The sequence below is a fragment of the Prunus persica genome, chromosome G4 (assembly GCF_000346465.2).
Source record: "Prunus persica cultivar Lovell chromosome G4, Prunus_persica_NCBIv2, whole genome shotgun sequence".
NCBI classification, from domain to species: domain Eukaryota; kingdom Viridiplantae; phylum Streptophyta; class Magnoliopsida; order Rosales; family Rosaceae; genus Prunus; species Prunus persica.
In genome coordinates this window covers 22,791,170-22,806,797 of record NC_034012.1, presented here as the reverse complement: position 1 = coordinate 22,806,797, position 15,628 = coordinate 22,791,170, and the positions used below count along the sequence as shown (strand labels likewise).

The 15,628-nt window shown below is 38.6% G+C and overlaps 5 protein-coding genes across 5 annotated transcripts; 1 reads left to right on the top strand and 4 right to left on the bottom strand.

Annotated features, from left to right (window-relative positions):
* On the top strand, positions 2,152–2,720 carry LOC109948921. The gene is made up of 2 exons (XM_020562815.1): positions 2,152–2,537; positions 2,621–2,720. Exons 1-2 carry the CDS (start codon positions 2,227–2,229, stop codon positions 2,712–2,714), a joined length of 405 nt encoding a protein of 134 aa, XP_020418404.1. The 5' UTR covers positions 2,152–2,226; the 3' UTR covers positions 2,715–2,720.
* On the bottom strand, positions 8,330–9,052 carry LOC109948732. The gene has a single exon (XM_020562438.1). The coding sequence runs from the start codon at positions 9,050–9,052 to the stop codon at positions 8,330–8,332; it is 723 nt and encodes a 240-aa protein (XP_020418027.1).
* LOC109949001 lies at positions 11,129–11,649 on the bottom strand. The gene is made up of 2 exons (XM_020563166.1): positions 11,419–11,649; positions 11,129–11,323 (listed from the first exon to the last, which is right to left on the bottom strand). The coding sequence occupies exons 1-2, from the start codon at positions 11,640–11,642 to the stop codon at positions 11,179–11,181; spliced, it is 369 nt and encodes a 122-aa protein (XP_020418755.1). The 5' UTR covers positions 11,643–11,649; the 3' UTR covers positions 11,129–11,178.
* On the bottom strand, positions 11,905–12,595 carry LOC109948731. Its single transcript, XM_020562437.1, has 3 exons — positions 12,267–12,595; positions 12,097–12,181; positions 11,905–12,024 (listed from the first exon to the last, which is right to left on the bottom strand). The coding sequence occupies exons 1-3, from the start codon at positions 12,593–12,595 to the stop codon at positions 11,905–11,907; spliced, it is 534 nt and encodes a 177-aa protein (XP_020418026.1).
* Positions 13,680–14,563, bottom strand: LOC109948730. The gene is made up of 2 exons (XM_020562436.1): positions 13,798–14,563; positions 13,680–13,693 (listed from the first exon to the last, which is right to left on the bottom strand). The coding sequence occupies exons 1-2, from the start codon at positions 14,561–14,563 to the stop codon at positions 13,680–13,682; spliced, it is 780 nt and encodes a 259-aa protein (XP_020418025.1).

The window sequence follows — 15,628 nt, the reverse complement described above, 5'->3', positions numbered from 1 at the left end:
TAGTTCATTGTTGTTGGTCGGGGTGGAAAATTATGAAATGTAGGTAAAAGAACCTAAACTTAGGCTTAATGACATTAGGAGTAAGCAGTTGGAGAGGGTATTGGGTGAAGTTCTGTAATTGGTGGTTTGAATTACATTTGTGTTCTTAGTTGAACATGTTGGTTCTAATGTTATTTTGACCAGATTATTTCATAAGAGATGACGTAACTTTTATGAAATTTTGCTTGTGTTTTGTGTAATCGGAAGTTAGGCTATGCGTATTTTGTGTCAATTTGGGCAATGTTTTGTGTAAGTGGAATGCATTGATATGTTGTGATGCAGTAATGACTGATTAATGAATGAATAATTGCTATGCAGTAATATAGAAGTGGATCAATAATATACGTAGATAAAATGTCTGGGAGCTCAGAGAGTGATGAATGTGCAACAGCTAATGGGAGGGTTTATATTCCTGAAGTAAGAAATGAGGAAACACCAGCAGTTGGGATGAAGTTTGACTCGCTTGACCTCGTTTACAATTTCTATAATAGATATGCATTCTTGGCTGGCTTTGGTATTCGACTTCATTCTAGCTTTTGGGGGAAAAATAAGAAAGAGATTTTGAGGAAAGAATTTGTATGTTGCAAACAAGGTGCATACAGGAAGGATGAAACTCGGGAGAGAAAAAGACAACGGGGAATAAGTAGATGCAATTGCAAAGCAAAGATTGTGGTTGTGAAGACAAATGGGAGCAAGAAGTATACCATTTCTCTTTTTGCAGAGGGACACAATCATAAGATGACACTCTCAGAAAGAATGCATTTATTGAGATCACACCGTCATATTTCAGATTCTACAAAAGTACTCACAAAACAGTTGGGTTCAGTTAATATTCCCATTCATCAGAAGGTAAGTATTTTCGAGGTGCAATCCGGAGGAATGGATAAAATTGGTTTTATCAAAAAAGATATCTACAATCTTGAATGTAGTGTGAATGGGAAGCTGAGGAACCACGATGTTGAACTAGTGACCGAGTATTTTATGGCTGAACAGAAAAAAAATGAGGCTTTTTATTTCAAGATTGAGGGAGATGGGCATGACAGGTTTAGTCGATGTTTTTGGGCAGATGCAACTTCTAGACGGGCGTATGGGTTTTTTGGAGATGTTGTTGTATTCGATACCACATTCAACACGAATCGATACGACTTGACATTTGCACCAATGTTGGGAGTTAATAACCATGGTCAGACAATTGTCTTAGCATGCGCATTTTTGAGCAAGGAAACGACTGAGTCGTTTGTTTGGATGTTTGAGGAGTTTAAGAAAGCCATGCCAGGTGGGGAACCTAAAACGATCATTACAGATCAAGATGCGGCAATGGCCATAGCGATTTCAATAGCCTTCCCGAGTACATTTCATCGACTTTGCATATGGCACATCACATCAAAGTTCTCTGTTAAGTTACCACGTGACGCTTATAAGGAGTATTGGCCTGAATTTCAGAAAGCCATATGGGATACTGACAATAAGGATGAGTTTGATGCAAAATGGAATATTGTGGTTACAAAGGCTGGTTTGACTGACCATCCATGGCTAAGTTCAATGTTTGATTTAAGGGAATCTTGGGTTCCAGCCTACGCACGACAATTTTTTGCCGCTGGAATGTCAAGCAGCCAAAGAGCGGAAGGTTCTCATGGTTTTTTCAAGCAATACATATCAAGGAGAAATTCGTTGATGGATTTCATAATACGATTTGAGAGGGCACTTTCTCATCAACGTGAAAAAGAGTTAGTTGCTGATCACGTAGATGCATTTGAAGTGGCTCAATGTCTTCTACCGATGCCAATGAACAAACAAATGGCTACCTTGTACACAAGGACAATGTTTCAAAAGTTTGAGCAAGAACTAATACAAAGTACAGCATGTTTCCTAGAGCTCAAAACAGAGGATGCTTGTAAAGTTGTGTTCAACGTGAGCGAAAGGAAAAATTGGGAAACAAGGGTGGCAGAAGTCGTATATGTCAAAGATTCTGACCACGCATCGTGTAGCTGTAAAAGATTTGAATTTGTTGGAATTATTTGCAAGCACATCCTAGCATTGTTCAGAAGGGACCAGATTGAATATATGCCCGATAAATATATTTTGAACAGGTGGAAGAAAACTGCGAAATGTGGATTGGTGTCAGATGCAAATGGCAACGAAATTAAAGACTGTGCAGATCCTGGCCTTCTAATAAAGCGGAGTACAATGTCTCGACTTGCTTCAGATGTGGTTGAGGATGCATTAATGAGTGAAGAAGGATGTGAGCTACTGTCAGAGACTCTAAAAAGTTTGCAGGTGAAGTTGAAGTTGCTGAAGGATGGACCAAGTAATAACGAAGTTGGAGGGTCCAGCTCTCAAACACAATATATGAAAGACCCTAAGAGAGTGAGGTGCAAAGGAAGGTCGAAAGGAGTAACGGGAGCAAAGGAAAAGGCAATGAAGCGAGGGATTAGACACTGTCGGGAGTGTGGACACATTGGTCATGATAGAAGACAATGCCCAGCCTTGAACACACCGTAAGATGCTAACACTATTTGTAATAACATCTAAAATATGAAAAGGTAAAATTTTTATGTGCTTGTGTTTGATGTTTATGCAGGACATCACCGTCGAACAATGACGAATCAACTCCAATACATCGTAGTGACCCATTATTCGACGATTTTGACAGGATGCACAGACCAACTGAATGATTGATATTTGTATTAGACGAAATGTGGTTGTTATGAAGATTAATGATCAAGCGAAGTTTTATAGATTCAGTTTTTGAATGTTATTGTGTTTTTGTTCATGTCCACCGATGAGCTCTTACTATGTCCACTGGTAATTGAAATGAAAATTTGCTTGGTTTCATTCTTCCAAGACATTTGGAGACATGTTCATTTTACGTCTTCTCCCTATTTATAAATTTTCATAGACATTTGATCAAGTATGAAATTTGTAGTTATGTGAAGAAGCAATGACTCTTACCATGTAAAATGGGCAGTTTAGGGTGATATTTGTTTTAACAGAGATTCATTTTTCAAATCCTCAGGGTAATGCAGCAATTACAGCAGCCAGCTGTTGTTTCCATTACCAGTAATCATTTCCAGCAGCAGCCACTTTTTCCGACTGGTTATTAGGGGCACGATTTTGTACACTTTTGTAAGTGAAGGATACTTGAAGCACTTTGTTGGAACAGAGCAAATAGAAACCAGCGAGTAAAAAAAAAAAACATAACATTGCAGCTAATTACATTTCGATACATAGGTGAAAAATATTAAAGGGTACACTAACTTACATAAATACTCATAATTCCACACACAAAAGAACATTTGATTGCAAAACATATTATGTGCTTCCTCATAGCAATACCACGATCTCCCCAACCAACTGAACAACGGTAGCCATAATCACTGGGTCGTACTCGTCAGCTTCTTCTTAGCAGGTCTCACATGCTTATGGCCACTCATATCCCTAGTGATATACACGAAATAAATCTTCAGCAATATTTGGAATTTTATTATATATAAATAAACCATAAACCATTCAGTAAACAATGTATAGCACATGTTATGTAACTTATGACTCACGTGTCAGTTTTTTTTTTAACACATTAGTACTCCAGCTCTTTAATGTAAATGGACATGATAAGGAGCATTTACTGATTCCCGGCTTTCTGTGATATTGACTGCTTCTTGAATAATATTTCCATATTTGCAAAATATAATGTTAGACATTATAACACATGATGACTTGCAATACATAGTCCCAATAATTATATATGAAGCAAATGAAACTGATATTTGTGTTATTTTAAGTTAGATAATGACATTAAGGGAGTATATGTGCAATACCATGGTGACCCTCAACCAACTGAACAGCGGTAGCCGCAATCACTTAGTCGTATCGGTCGGCTTCTTCCGAGCAGCTTTGACGTGCTTATGCTCATTCATGTCACCCCCATCGTCTAGTATCTCTCTCACAGCATCAGGGGACACATAGTTCCAATCATAACTTGTATGAGTAGTTGCCGCAAATGCTCGGAATTTGTCGAATCCTTCGTTGAATGCCAACTCCAGTTCAGTATGGTGCTCTTCGCATCGCATATGGTTCATCAAACAACCTTTCATTTCATCATTCATTACTGTATCCAACTCCTCAGCTTTCAGCTTCCTGCTATGACTCAGCTTCAAGTACTTGTTCTTTTGGGATAACGCTTTGTTCACCCTAATGTTAAGATCAGCCAAAATTGCCTCGTCTTCAACACATTTCTCGTGCCATGAATTGATCAGTCTGGAATTATAATCCAGCTTGCCACTGACTGCATGTATTGCCTCTAATGGATCATCGGAGTCCCCCTCACTCCCAAATGATGTTGAAAAAGGAAGGGGTCGGCGAGTACAATGTGGAAATAGAACCTGCGACTCCAATTTGTCATCTTCGATTATGTTGTTGGCGCCTGAAGAGGTTGACATGCTTGAATAATCCTCTTTGTTTTGGGAGGATGAGGATTGCATATGCAATTTCGTTTGAGAAAGGGAACATAGGTTTATAGACCAACATACCAAAGCTTGTGTGTACTCAACATATGTACTTTTTGGCGGGAATTTTTTAAAAATAGGTGTCAGGTTTTGCTTTTCAAGCATGTCAACCTCACACTCTCCTGACACCACTGATAGTGGTTGAAACAAACTCAATGGAAGTGACATCTACTTAGTTAACTCAACCAAACTAGTTAGGATTCAACTTAGATTGTATCAGACCAAAAATTAATTTATACATTCTCAACCAAATATTTTTTGGCGGGAACCCTTTTCTTGGTATTACTATCACCCCTTTCATATAAATTCTCGTTCCACACAAAACTCACTCCTCCACCTCCATCTACTGATACTCTCTCAAGCAAACAAACTCATTCCCCCCAAAGAATGAGCATAAGCACAACCAAGTTTGATGTGAGCATAATAAACACCCCTCCAAACAAAGACCGGCTTCGACACGCAAGTGAGTCACCAGACAAGCAATGTCACATTCCTAGACAGAATGACCATTTTGTTGGAAGTTTTGAGTCTGAAAGAGTTGTTGCTTTTTGGAAGGAGAGGCATCTTCAACTTGGTGATGAAATCCAAAGGGCAAGGGCACGGTTGGAATTTGTGGAAGGCCAAATTGAAGATGACAAAAGGCAGGCCAATCTGGATAGGGTGAAGTTGCAGCGCATGAAGCGTAGACACAAACGACTTCGGAGTGTAGCTCTTCAAAAATACAAGAACTCATCTAATGCAGTGGAGTCAAAGAAGCGTGTGATGCAAGCTGGATTCGACTACTTCCGATCCTATGCAAAACTCGTCGTACCCGGGTTTGATTGGTCATCTATTACCGTTTCCGACGTCACCAAATATACTCAGCAAGGGAAGTAACCATTTTGGTTCTCGTGTTTGAGCAGAGGCAAATCAGTGGAATTGGAATGTTCGTTACACTCTGCTTCAAAGCTATTTTGATGCTAACTACTATGGAAGATTTAAACCTTAATATTTTGATGTCTTTAATTACGAAAACAGAAGATGCAAAGAGCCCATCTACTTAAGTCATATGTTGCTGCCATGTCCATTTGTTTTTGATCACGTATCAGATTTGGACATGGTTGCATCATATGCAATGTTGCCTTTATTTATTATATGTTAGGACAAGGTTTATGGAAAAGCTTTTGTGAGTGCGAATGTGACAAGGTTATGGAATTATTATGTACACTTTATATATTGTTTTTTGTACTGGTTCATTTCCTACTATTTCTTGCTTTCTTTATATTTTATGTTTGTGGAATCCCTCTCAAAGTTAACATATACTGTGAAAAAAATATTATGCAACTGATTATATAATCACTCATATAGACTAGGACAAATATTCACTAAGGGTTTTAAAATTGCTTCACTTGTGTGAGGTTATTGAGAAAAAGTATGGCATTATTTATGTGATTGACATGATTGAAAATATATTACTGATTCCCAATGAGGCGTCATATGGACAACTTATTGAATACCTGTAACGTGTTAATAACTCTAGGTGCAGTTGCATGTGGACAACTTATTGAATACCTCTGACGTGTTGAAAACTGTAGGTGCAGTTGCATGTGGACAACTTATTGAATACGAACTGACGTCTTGAAAGCTATAGGCGTAGTTGCAATGATGGCTTCAAAGCATGTGCAATTATTATTTATGTACATTATTATAACAAAACATATTATTGTATATAGTGAAACTAAATATTGTATTATTACAAATTATATATCGAATATTATCCGAAATATACGTGTTAACGTGAATTTGGGTTAAGGGGAAAGTGAGTTATGTACAAATAATTTTCATTTTCTCATTTTCCGGGCATTTTTTGGATTTTCGTAGAATTTATTACCTATGTCCACAGATTGTTGCACTAAAAAAGCCAAAATAATTGCAAGACGACACCTGGCGCGATCTCAGCCCGTCACTGATGACTACTTGCACAAGTGTACGTCAGTCAACATGGCCACACCCTCCCATTTTACCCTAAATTATTATTTTATTACTTTTCCTTACAAAAATCAGAACTAATTACACAAAAAAAAAATAAATTATCCGAAAATTGCTACGAACTCATTGACACTCCATCTCCGTTGCTGAATTCTCCGATTCATTGTTACGCATTTTTAAAATTAATTCCGAACATTAACGGGGGATGCTTGTTGAAGTAGGTTATTCAAGTTGAAGTTAACAAACATCAATACTTAGGGTTAAGAGGAAAGTGAGTTATGTAACACAATTTGGATTATTTCATTGCGAGACGGATGATTTATAGGTTCTCCTCGTTTTATGACGTCACAAGTAGGCCGGAGTAATTTTGGGGGCATTTTTAGGATTTTCCTACTATTTATTACCTAGTTTCAAAGATTTTTGAACAAAAGAATCCAAAATTTATAAGAAGATGACACCTGGCGCGATCTCAGCCCGTCACTGATGACTACTTGCACAAGTGTACGTCAGTCAACATGGCCACACCCTCCCATTTTACCCTAAATTATTATTTTATTACTTTTCCTTACAAAAATCAGAACTAATTACACACAAAAGAAATAAATTATCCGAAAATTGCTACGAACTCATTGACACTCCATCTCCGTTGCTGAATTCTCCGATTCATTGTTACGCATTTTTAAAATTAATTCCGAACATTAACGGGAGATGCTTGTTGAAGTAGGTTATTCAAGTTGAAGTTAACAAACATCAATACTTAGGGTTAAGAGGAAAGTGAGTTATGTAACACAATTTGGATTATTTCATTGCGAGACGGATGATTTATAGGTTCTCCTCGTGTTATGACGTCACAAGGAGGCCCGGGTCATTTTCCCAACCTATAATAGGAATTTCCTACTATTTTTTACCTAATTTCAAGGATTTTTCCACTAAAATAGCCAACCCTAATTGCAAGAAGACACCTGCCGCGATCTCAGGCCGTCACCTTTCACCACTTCCACAAGTGTACGTCAGTCAACATGGCCACATCCTCCCATTTTACCCTAAATTATTATTTTATTACTTTTTTTCTTGGAAAATTCACAACTAAATACACAAAAATTATAAAAAAGATCCTAACATTTCAACGAACTTATTGAGATTTCATCTTCCTACTTAAATCCCTGTTTCATGGTTATGCTACATTAGTATTTTATTATTATTAATCCACAATTATTATAATTATTATGATATTACTTTTTAGGCTGTCCATTTGTTAATTATATTTAGTCCAACTTGTTTAAAACAATTATATTTTCCGTGCGAATAGGCCATTTGTAGTGCTCATCGGTTTCTCTGTTCTTCAATTTGTTAATTTATTTATTTTTTAGGTTGAAGGGATGTTTACAAACATAATATGGAAATATACAAGTCATCCATTGTACTCCTTCCACACAAACAAATTATTCAACGTCATTCACTGTTCAACTTTTGCTTAAGAAATGTGTAACCAAAGCCTGTCGGATATGCTAAGTGGGAAAATGTCATTCCCAAGCATTGGCGAAAAGACACCTATTTACTCCATGCATGACTTTTCGTTTACCAAATATGAATATTGGGGTGGGTGAGCAAAATATCTGTGTCAGTAAAATGTCATTCGTAGCCGTCTATGATGTAAGTAATAATTCCGCTATATAATAAATATTATACATTTATATATAAAACGGTTTATGACAAAATACCAACATTTAAACAACATTCGTACAACGTAGCCAGCCAACCTACACGTAAAGAGAAGCAAGTCCACAATGCATCAAAACCGTAAATTCGTACTAAAACTAATGCAAAAATACGTGATTCCCTCGCACAACATACTCACGCATCAGTTTGCACCAAAAAATACTCTCACGGTGCCATTTGCATCGATTGCAACAAGTCCACAACGCAGGATTTAACTTGTCTTCACTAGGCCAGCCTGGAATAACAAAATACCATTCATTGTTGTTACAAGCGCTGCAGCGATTGAACTGAATCTTCCCATAGTCAAACATATCTACGATATGTCTTGCAACTCTTGATGTGGTTAATCTTCGTGTCAAAGCATCCCTGGTTCCTTTCATATCAATGTTGTTACGTTGATTCAAAGAACACAAGAATTGTAATGCATCCTCTTTTGACTGACCAATTCCGGACATACCAAGTAGTCCAACTACATATGCCGCTTCCATATGGCCTGCCGTGGCTGCAATGCGCATCCCATACAACGCTTCCACCTTACCGGCCGTGAAAAAAATACCGAATGCTTCTCTAAATATCGACTCAGGGTTATCGCAAGCCCTGCATTGTTGCAAGAAATGCTGGACCGCAGGTCTGGCAGCGTACCAGCTAGGATGGTGTGGGTACTTTGCCATTGAAATGGTGTTCCACACTTGTGGACTGTTTGCCAAAGTTTGGAACAATGGGCACACAGATGCCATACGGAAGAGATCTTCCGATGATTCGGTTGCCACGTATAACATCACTTGAAACCAAGCGGACTCCGGGATGAAGGCTTGGGGCATATCGAAATGGAGATGCTTCCTTCTCTTTCCTCCGACTGTAGTGAAGTGTTTCGAATTCATTGAAAAGTTTTTGGAATGGAACGATTTGAGGAGTGGCAGAGGGGATAAATGAGAATATTTGGGGTACACGTTTTGTTTTAGCCTCTGTTTATAGTGTTTTGAAAAGGTGTTTGCAGTTGGGGTTTTTCCAAGTTGACCCTTTTTCAAGAAACTGAACCCAAGTGAATTAAAACTGAAGACAAAAGAAGGGAAAACGTCATAACGGTGCATACAGAGTCAGACAGTCAAAAAGTTCATTAAATGGCTATTTGCATAGCCATTTGTGGGATTATCCCAGTATAAAATTCATTGATACAAATGTGATGGATTACTGAGTAGTGACAGAAGGTCCCATCATATACTTTTTCATTTTCCCACACCCAACTACCCCTAGTAATGTTATTGAAATGGAACCAATAATGACGGATTCTTATCCAACTAGTTGCCTTAATGAAATATATATAAAATAATAAATTTGAAGCAGTGTCCCCTCATATTTCCGAAAATATATTTGGTAGTGAAGTAGTTTATATTGCTTTTCGGGCTAAAAGATGTCGCAATCCCGACGGTACAGGTGTCGACATCGTGACCAACCCACCAAATGATCCCAAGAAAAAGAAATATAACTCGATTTGGGCAGAGATGAGAGAGAGCTGAGCGACAAGTTTAGGGTTATGAGTGAAGGGGTATGAATGACAACTATGAGTGAGAAGGTATGAGTCCGAAGAGGTTTCAGTGAGAAGATCTGAGTGAGAAGAGGTACAACTGAGAAGATTCAACATGTCTTCGTCTTCATCTCCCGCTCAAACAAAGAGGTGTCAGTATTGTGGAGCTACAATGGTGCTTCGGGTTTCAAAATCTGACAAAAATCGAGGGAAGCCATTCTGGAAGTGTCTAACCTCCTATGTAAGTTTTAATTTCAATAATATGTATGTGGGTCAAAATAAACCCATGTCTAACTCTGACAGAATTATATTCCATATATGATGCCTGCAATTAGGGAGCCACCAGTTGCAATGGATTCGAATGGGTTGATGTAACCTCCGCTGAAGCAGAACATCAAGATGACACGTATGATGCTAGAGTGCTGAACATGCTGAAGTCCATTAAGGACTTGGTATTAGTTTTATTAGTTGTATCAATTGTCATTTTATTTGTTCTTTTCAGGATCATTTAACTGCACGGTTTCAAAGATTGTGAAAGTTCTCCCGCACAAGACATGTTGCACGCACCACCAATGAGACCCTAAACCCATTTTGTAATATTTGTTAACTGCATGTATTTCGCCTGTTATAGAACCGATATTGAATGTTTATTGAAGGTTTATTGATAGTTTGCTGCATGTATATGGAATATCATTGCCCCAAAATTGGATGTTTATTGGGGCCACAAGTATCACTCAAGTAAGAATTAAGGGGGGAAACGGACCTTATTCTTTCTTTGAGTAGGAAGAACAACTGTTAGTTTAATATCCTATTCAATGCGACTTCCCTATGGTTGGTGTACTTGGGGACTGAAGTATATTGCATCATTATTGTGGGCAAGGGCATGTCTATGGTGTGTGTTAAGGGAGTATTGTGTGTATATTGCATGTCGATTGTGTGTATATTGCATGTCTACTGTGTGTATATTGCATGTCTATTCTCTGTATATGGTAGGCCAATTTTGTGTATATTGTTTCTCTGTTGTGTGTGTATTGCTTGTCGGTGCGTTTGTGAATTGTTGTTCATTTTGTGTATATTGTCTTTGTTTCTACTTTTATGCTACTGAGCTGCGGAAAACCTTTCGCATGTTTAGACACCTATTATGATGCAACACATTGCGATTAATGGTGGCTTGCATCAACAATGACATATCACTTTGCAATGATGTAATACACTTAAAAAGCCATCCTGAAATCCCAATTCACATATGCAGTCTTCAAATTCCAATTCAATGCAGTTTGGTTAACAAACATGTAAATGTCATGAAGGAGTTAGCGGTAGAATTCGATAAGGACCCATACGTCTCTATGCTGTATTTACATTAGTTTGAGAATGGACATTCCCAAAACCTTCTCATGTACCATTTGTCATCTTCAACCAATATCATGGGAAGTAAGCATCTCCCCTTGTTATCTCCGCAGCCAATTTCAACCGAAAAAAAGGCATGTTGTGCGAGGTGCAAGTAGCTAACGGAAGCTCAGCGCTGAAAAGCTCAATGTACTTTAACACAAACATGCCACAATCGCCTCTGAAGCAAAACAAGAACTCGATCAATTCAACTAATGACATTCTAACGTAATTGACAATTGAAAGTAATAAAATTAAATTGCAAGTTGTGCTTACTCATTAGACTGTTGTGGAACATCCACACGCTCTATTGGCCACGGACACCACCAATCTCGGCTGCAATTGTTTGCATAAACACCTTCTTCATAAAAGTCGATGGTGTTGAGAAGATTTGGAAGCGTAATTGATAGCGGGCCGAGTTCTTCCTTTACGATGTCATCTGGAATTAGTGAAACCTTTGAATCGTACACTTTGATTTCACACAATACCAGATCAATCATTACAGCCACCCAATGGTTGTACTTCGTCAACATAAATGGGGTATACACCTTATAGACGGTCTGCCAATCCAACCCACACGGAGGAACCTTCCCATTTACAATGTTTAGTAAACTTTTTCTGATTTTCCACCCAAGCTGCTGTTTTTTTCTTTTATTATCCGCAAAGCAAGTACGAATGTGATTCTGTGAAATACAAAACAATCAATGGTTAAACACCTCCACTAGTGTGTATGGAAAATGTGTAATTATTAACGGCACTTGGTCAAGGCCGATGACATACCATAAAAAAAACATCGGTCGTTGTCCAGTCCGGTACTTCTACCGAATCTGTCTCCAATTGTTGTTGTCGCTTCCGGATGAGATACAACCCCAAATCAATGTGCTGCAACATGTTTTTCTTGTCAATCTCATAATGTATGTACATTAAAACAAATGCATAATCAATTACACTTACATCTCCTTTCAGCCAACCATCAGCTTTCACGAGGGAAGCGAAGAATTCAATCTCAGCTTCCACGTTGCCAAATTGCATCACCAAACTATGAATATAAAACAGTTTTAGAACACTGTATATAAAAAATTATATACAGTCATGCTTCTATCTTATAATTGCAAGGGACTTACTTTGGGTCCTGGCGCCATTCCCAACAAAGTTTCAGCAATTTCACCAGATCATCATGCGGAATCGCCTTCATTGGGTCTAACATCTTCAGTCCGGTTGTCTGTGCCCCAGTTTTTGGAACCAATTCACTGCCTTCAACGATCTTCCACAAAGGAATGATCCTCTTCCTTTTCCGTAATTGGACCCCTTGTGCCAGAGCTTTACCTTTATCATTCAACCACACGTTCAACTGAGATAGCACAGCTGTAGGTTCATCCAAATCAATGTCCCCGACAGTAAACTCAAGCAGTGTCCCCTCCGTGCTCTCGCTAATGTCATCCCCAAGCAACATAACATCATTATCTTCTTTCTCACATTGGTTTCTTTGCACTTCCTTTTCCTCACTTCTTTGTGTTTTCACTTCCTTGCCATCCCTTTTTTTCCTTTGCAGTTTCTCTCCCTTACTGCTTTTTCTTTTCACTTCCTCTCCCTCACTGATCTGTCTTTGGCCTTCCTCTCCTTTGCTACTTTTTACTTGCACTTGCTCTCCTTCACTTCTTTTCCTTTGCCCTTCCTCTACCTCACTTGGTATTCGTTGCACTTCACCCCCTTCAATCCGCTCCTCTTCCTTTTCCTCTCCCTCATCTCTATTGCTTGGCCCTTCACCCCCTTCAATCCCCTCCTCTTCCTTTTCCTCTCCCTCATTTCTATTACTTGGCCCTTCACCCCCTTCAATCCCCTCCTCTTCCTTTTCCTCTCCCTCATTTCTATTACTTGGCCCTTCACCCCCTTCAATCCCTTCATCTTCCTTTTCCTCTCCCTCATTTCTGTTACTTGGCCCTTCATCCCATTGAATGTCATCCAATTCCCGATATCCCCTAAATAGATGTGAGACGACACAACGCTTCGTCCTCTGTTTCAGTAAAGCTAGGTCCCTCCTTACTTCCTGCTCAAACTGAGGACCTAAACATTGGTCCAACAGTTTTTCCATCCGTATGACCTTTAAGTGCAGAACGTCTTTTTCCCGCTTTACTTGAAACAACTCGGACCTCAACAAGCTTACCACCTTGTTCAACTGATCAAGATCACCACATGAAGAAGGAATTGACTCTGCCGAGACAACAGCAGGGCGATCCTGTGGCCAACTCCAATATGGCTGTCTCATTTCCTCTTCACTCGGACATAGCGCCCGCAACTGAACTGACTGTTTCAGAATACAAACCACAGTCATATTAAATCATTCTACTTCAAAATTTCATTCAATCTTATCAATAGTTCCAAGGGCTGCAAAACAAACCTCTTTGCTCTGGAAAAAATAATTGTTCAACTTTCTCATCTCTGGAACAGACGTAGTAGTTCTCCATCGCAAAATACGCGGGACAGCGGTCGGATCAACAACCTTGCAGTAATTCAGGTCCACCATTCTAGGAATTAATTCATATACCCAAATCTACACAATTCACAGGACAAAAGTCATTATTTATGTTTTAAATAAAAACAAAACATAACTCACATGAACATTATTACCATGTACCTGGAAAGCATACGTGAAACCTTTAAAACTCCAGCCACTCCTTTGCGCTTCACCATGCTTATCCTTCCTGCCCTTCTCATTTCTCCGGCTTGTTCCCGTTACCTTACTTTTCCCCTTCCCTCTTCCCTCTTCATTTTGCAAGCTTTTCACATACTTTGTTGGTGCAGAAAATAGACTATCTTGGGTTTTGTCAAAGGACACCGAACCCCACGGATACCTGTTGAACGCATCCAAGTCCTCTACAAGGGTCAGGTAATTTAGATTGATGTTCAAATGTTTGTCCCTTCCCAAAACCACTAACTCAGCAAAGTAAACAAGAGCTAGCTTGTAGATGTCATCTTCCTCTGTGCACCTCATAAATGCTTCTTCTAAAGCATTGCATGTAATTCCTTCGTCTATAAAATATCTTTTCTGAAGTCTGCTTACATCACTCCCTCCACTGGAAACTTCAGGCACTTCCCCAAAACGAAGCCCTGTGATCAAACAGAAATCCTGACGACTGAACTGAGCAACGTCACACCCTAATAAGAAACTCAGTCCATCCAAGTCTTTCACACCCTGCCCCGCTACTCTACGCAACACAGCCCCATGCACAATCTGCCCGCTAAACTGAATCTTATCTATATTCAGAAGATGGCCAAAGCATGATGTCTTGAATTGTTCTAATTGTTCCGCACTCAACTTCAGTCGAATTGCAGCTAGAGATGAATTTGCATGTGAGCAGTTGTTCACCCGTGACGAATATGCCTCTGCCTCTGGCCATACCAGCTCCACGTTGGATCCCATATCCTGAAATACAATGTGAAATAACGTGAACACATATACTACCACGTATTTGCACAATCACAACTAGTCAACCAGGCACATTACAAATTTTACAAACTACATGAGCATACGGATTACTGATCACAAGCTTTAACATCATCAAAGCAATATGACAAAATTTGTGCAAATACCTGTTAATGCAATGATTATGTGAATTACAAACAATTTCACGTGTTTTATTTATGGATCCATACTCGTGTGAGTGCAATGTAGGCAAGTTCTGCACTTCACACACATGACAATTATTGTCATTTCATACACAACACAAAATAAATAAATAAGAAATATAGTGGAAGGAAGCAAAGCAAAGCATCTACTCTGCTATCTGCTTGCTAAGCAATTGCCACATCCTTCTTTCTTTCTATCTTTTTCTTCAGTCACCCACAATCGTCATAGATCAACCTTCATTTCAAATGCTTTGCACTTTTATTCATGAGTTTATTATTATCTGTTCTCATTTCTCATAGGCAAATTTAGTAACAAATGAAATCATATTTATTTCACAAAATATATAAATTCTAGTGCCAGAGCGGTACTGTTCACTCTGCACTGCTTCAAATGTGGAAGGTTTTGAGCGCCTCCTCCAATTTAACACCATTATCTTATTCATATCATTACTGACATGTTATTGACATGTTATTGAGATGTTATTGATATGTGATTGACTCTATTTTCATTCGTTTTTTAACATATACCCAAGCAAAAATTAACATGCAATTGAAGCACAAATAAGAGATGCCAAATCCAACAACATTGATGGTACACATTGGGGAAAACCATTACTCTAACCCTAAACTCAAATTCCTTAAATTACTCATCAATTGCTTTGCACTTCTATTCGTGAGTTTATTATTATCTGTTCAAATGTTTGTCAGGCAAATTTAGTAACAAACGAAATCATATTTACTTCATAAAATATATATATATATATATTCTACCGCCTCTTCTTCATCTGCACTATGCACTGCTCCAAATGTGGAAGGTTTTGAGGGCCTCCTCCAATTCAAAACCATTATCTTATTCATA

Coding starts and splice junctions, on each gene's coding strand:
- LOC109948921 (XM_020562815.1), top strand. CDS start 2,227: ATGTCTCGACTTGCTTCAGATGTGGTTGAGGATGCATTAATGAGTGAA. Junction 2,538..2,620: donor TGCCCAGCCTTGAACACACC/GTAAGATGCTAA, acceptor ATGTTTATGCAG/GACATCACCGTCGAACAATG.
- LOC109948732 (XM_020562438.1), bottom strand. CDS start 9,052: ATGCCCCAAGCCTTCATCCCGGAGTCCGCTTGGTTTCAAGTGATGTTA.
- LOC109949001 (XM_020563166.1), bottom strand. CDS start 11,642: ATGATTGATCTGGTATTGTGTGAAATCAAAGTGTACGATTCAAAGGTT. Junction 11,324..11,418: donor GTTCCACAACAGTCTAATGA/GTAAGCACAACT, acceptor GTTTTGCTTCAG/AGGCGATTGTGGCATGTTTG.
- LOC109948731 (XM_020562437.1), bottom strand. CDS start 12,595: ATGTTGCTTGGGGATGACATTAGCGAGAGCACGGAGGGGACACTGCTT. Junction 12,182..12,266: donor GAATGGCGCCAGGACCCAAA/GTAAGTCCCTTG, acceptor TTATATTCATAG/TTTGGTGATGCAATTTGGCA. Junction 12,025..12,096: donor ATGGTTGGCTGAAAGGAGAT/GTAAGTGTAATT, acceptor AACATGTTGCAG/CACATTGATTTGGGGTTGTA.
- LOC109948730 (XM_020562436.1), bottom strand. CDS start 14,563: ATGGGATCCAACGTGGAGCTGGTATGGCCAGAGGCAGAGGCATATTCG.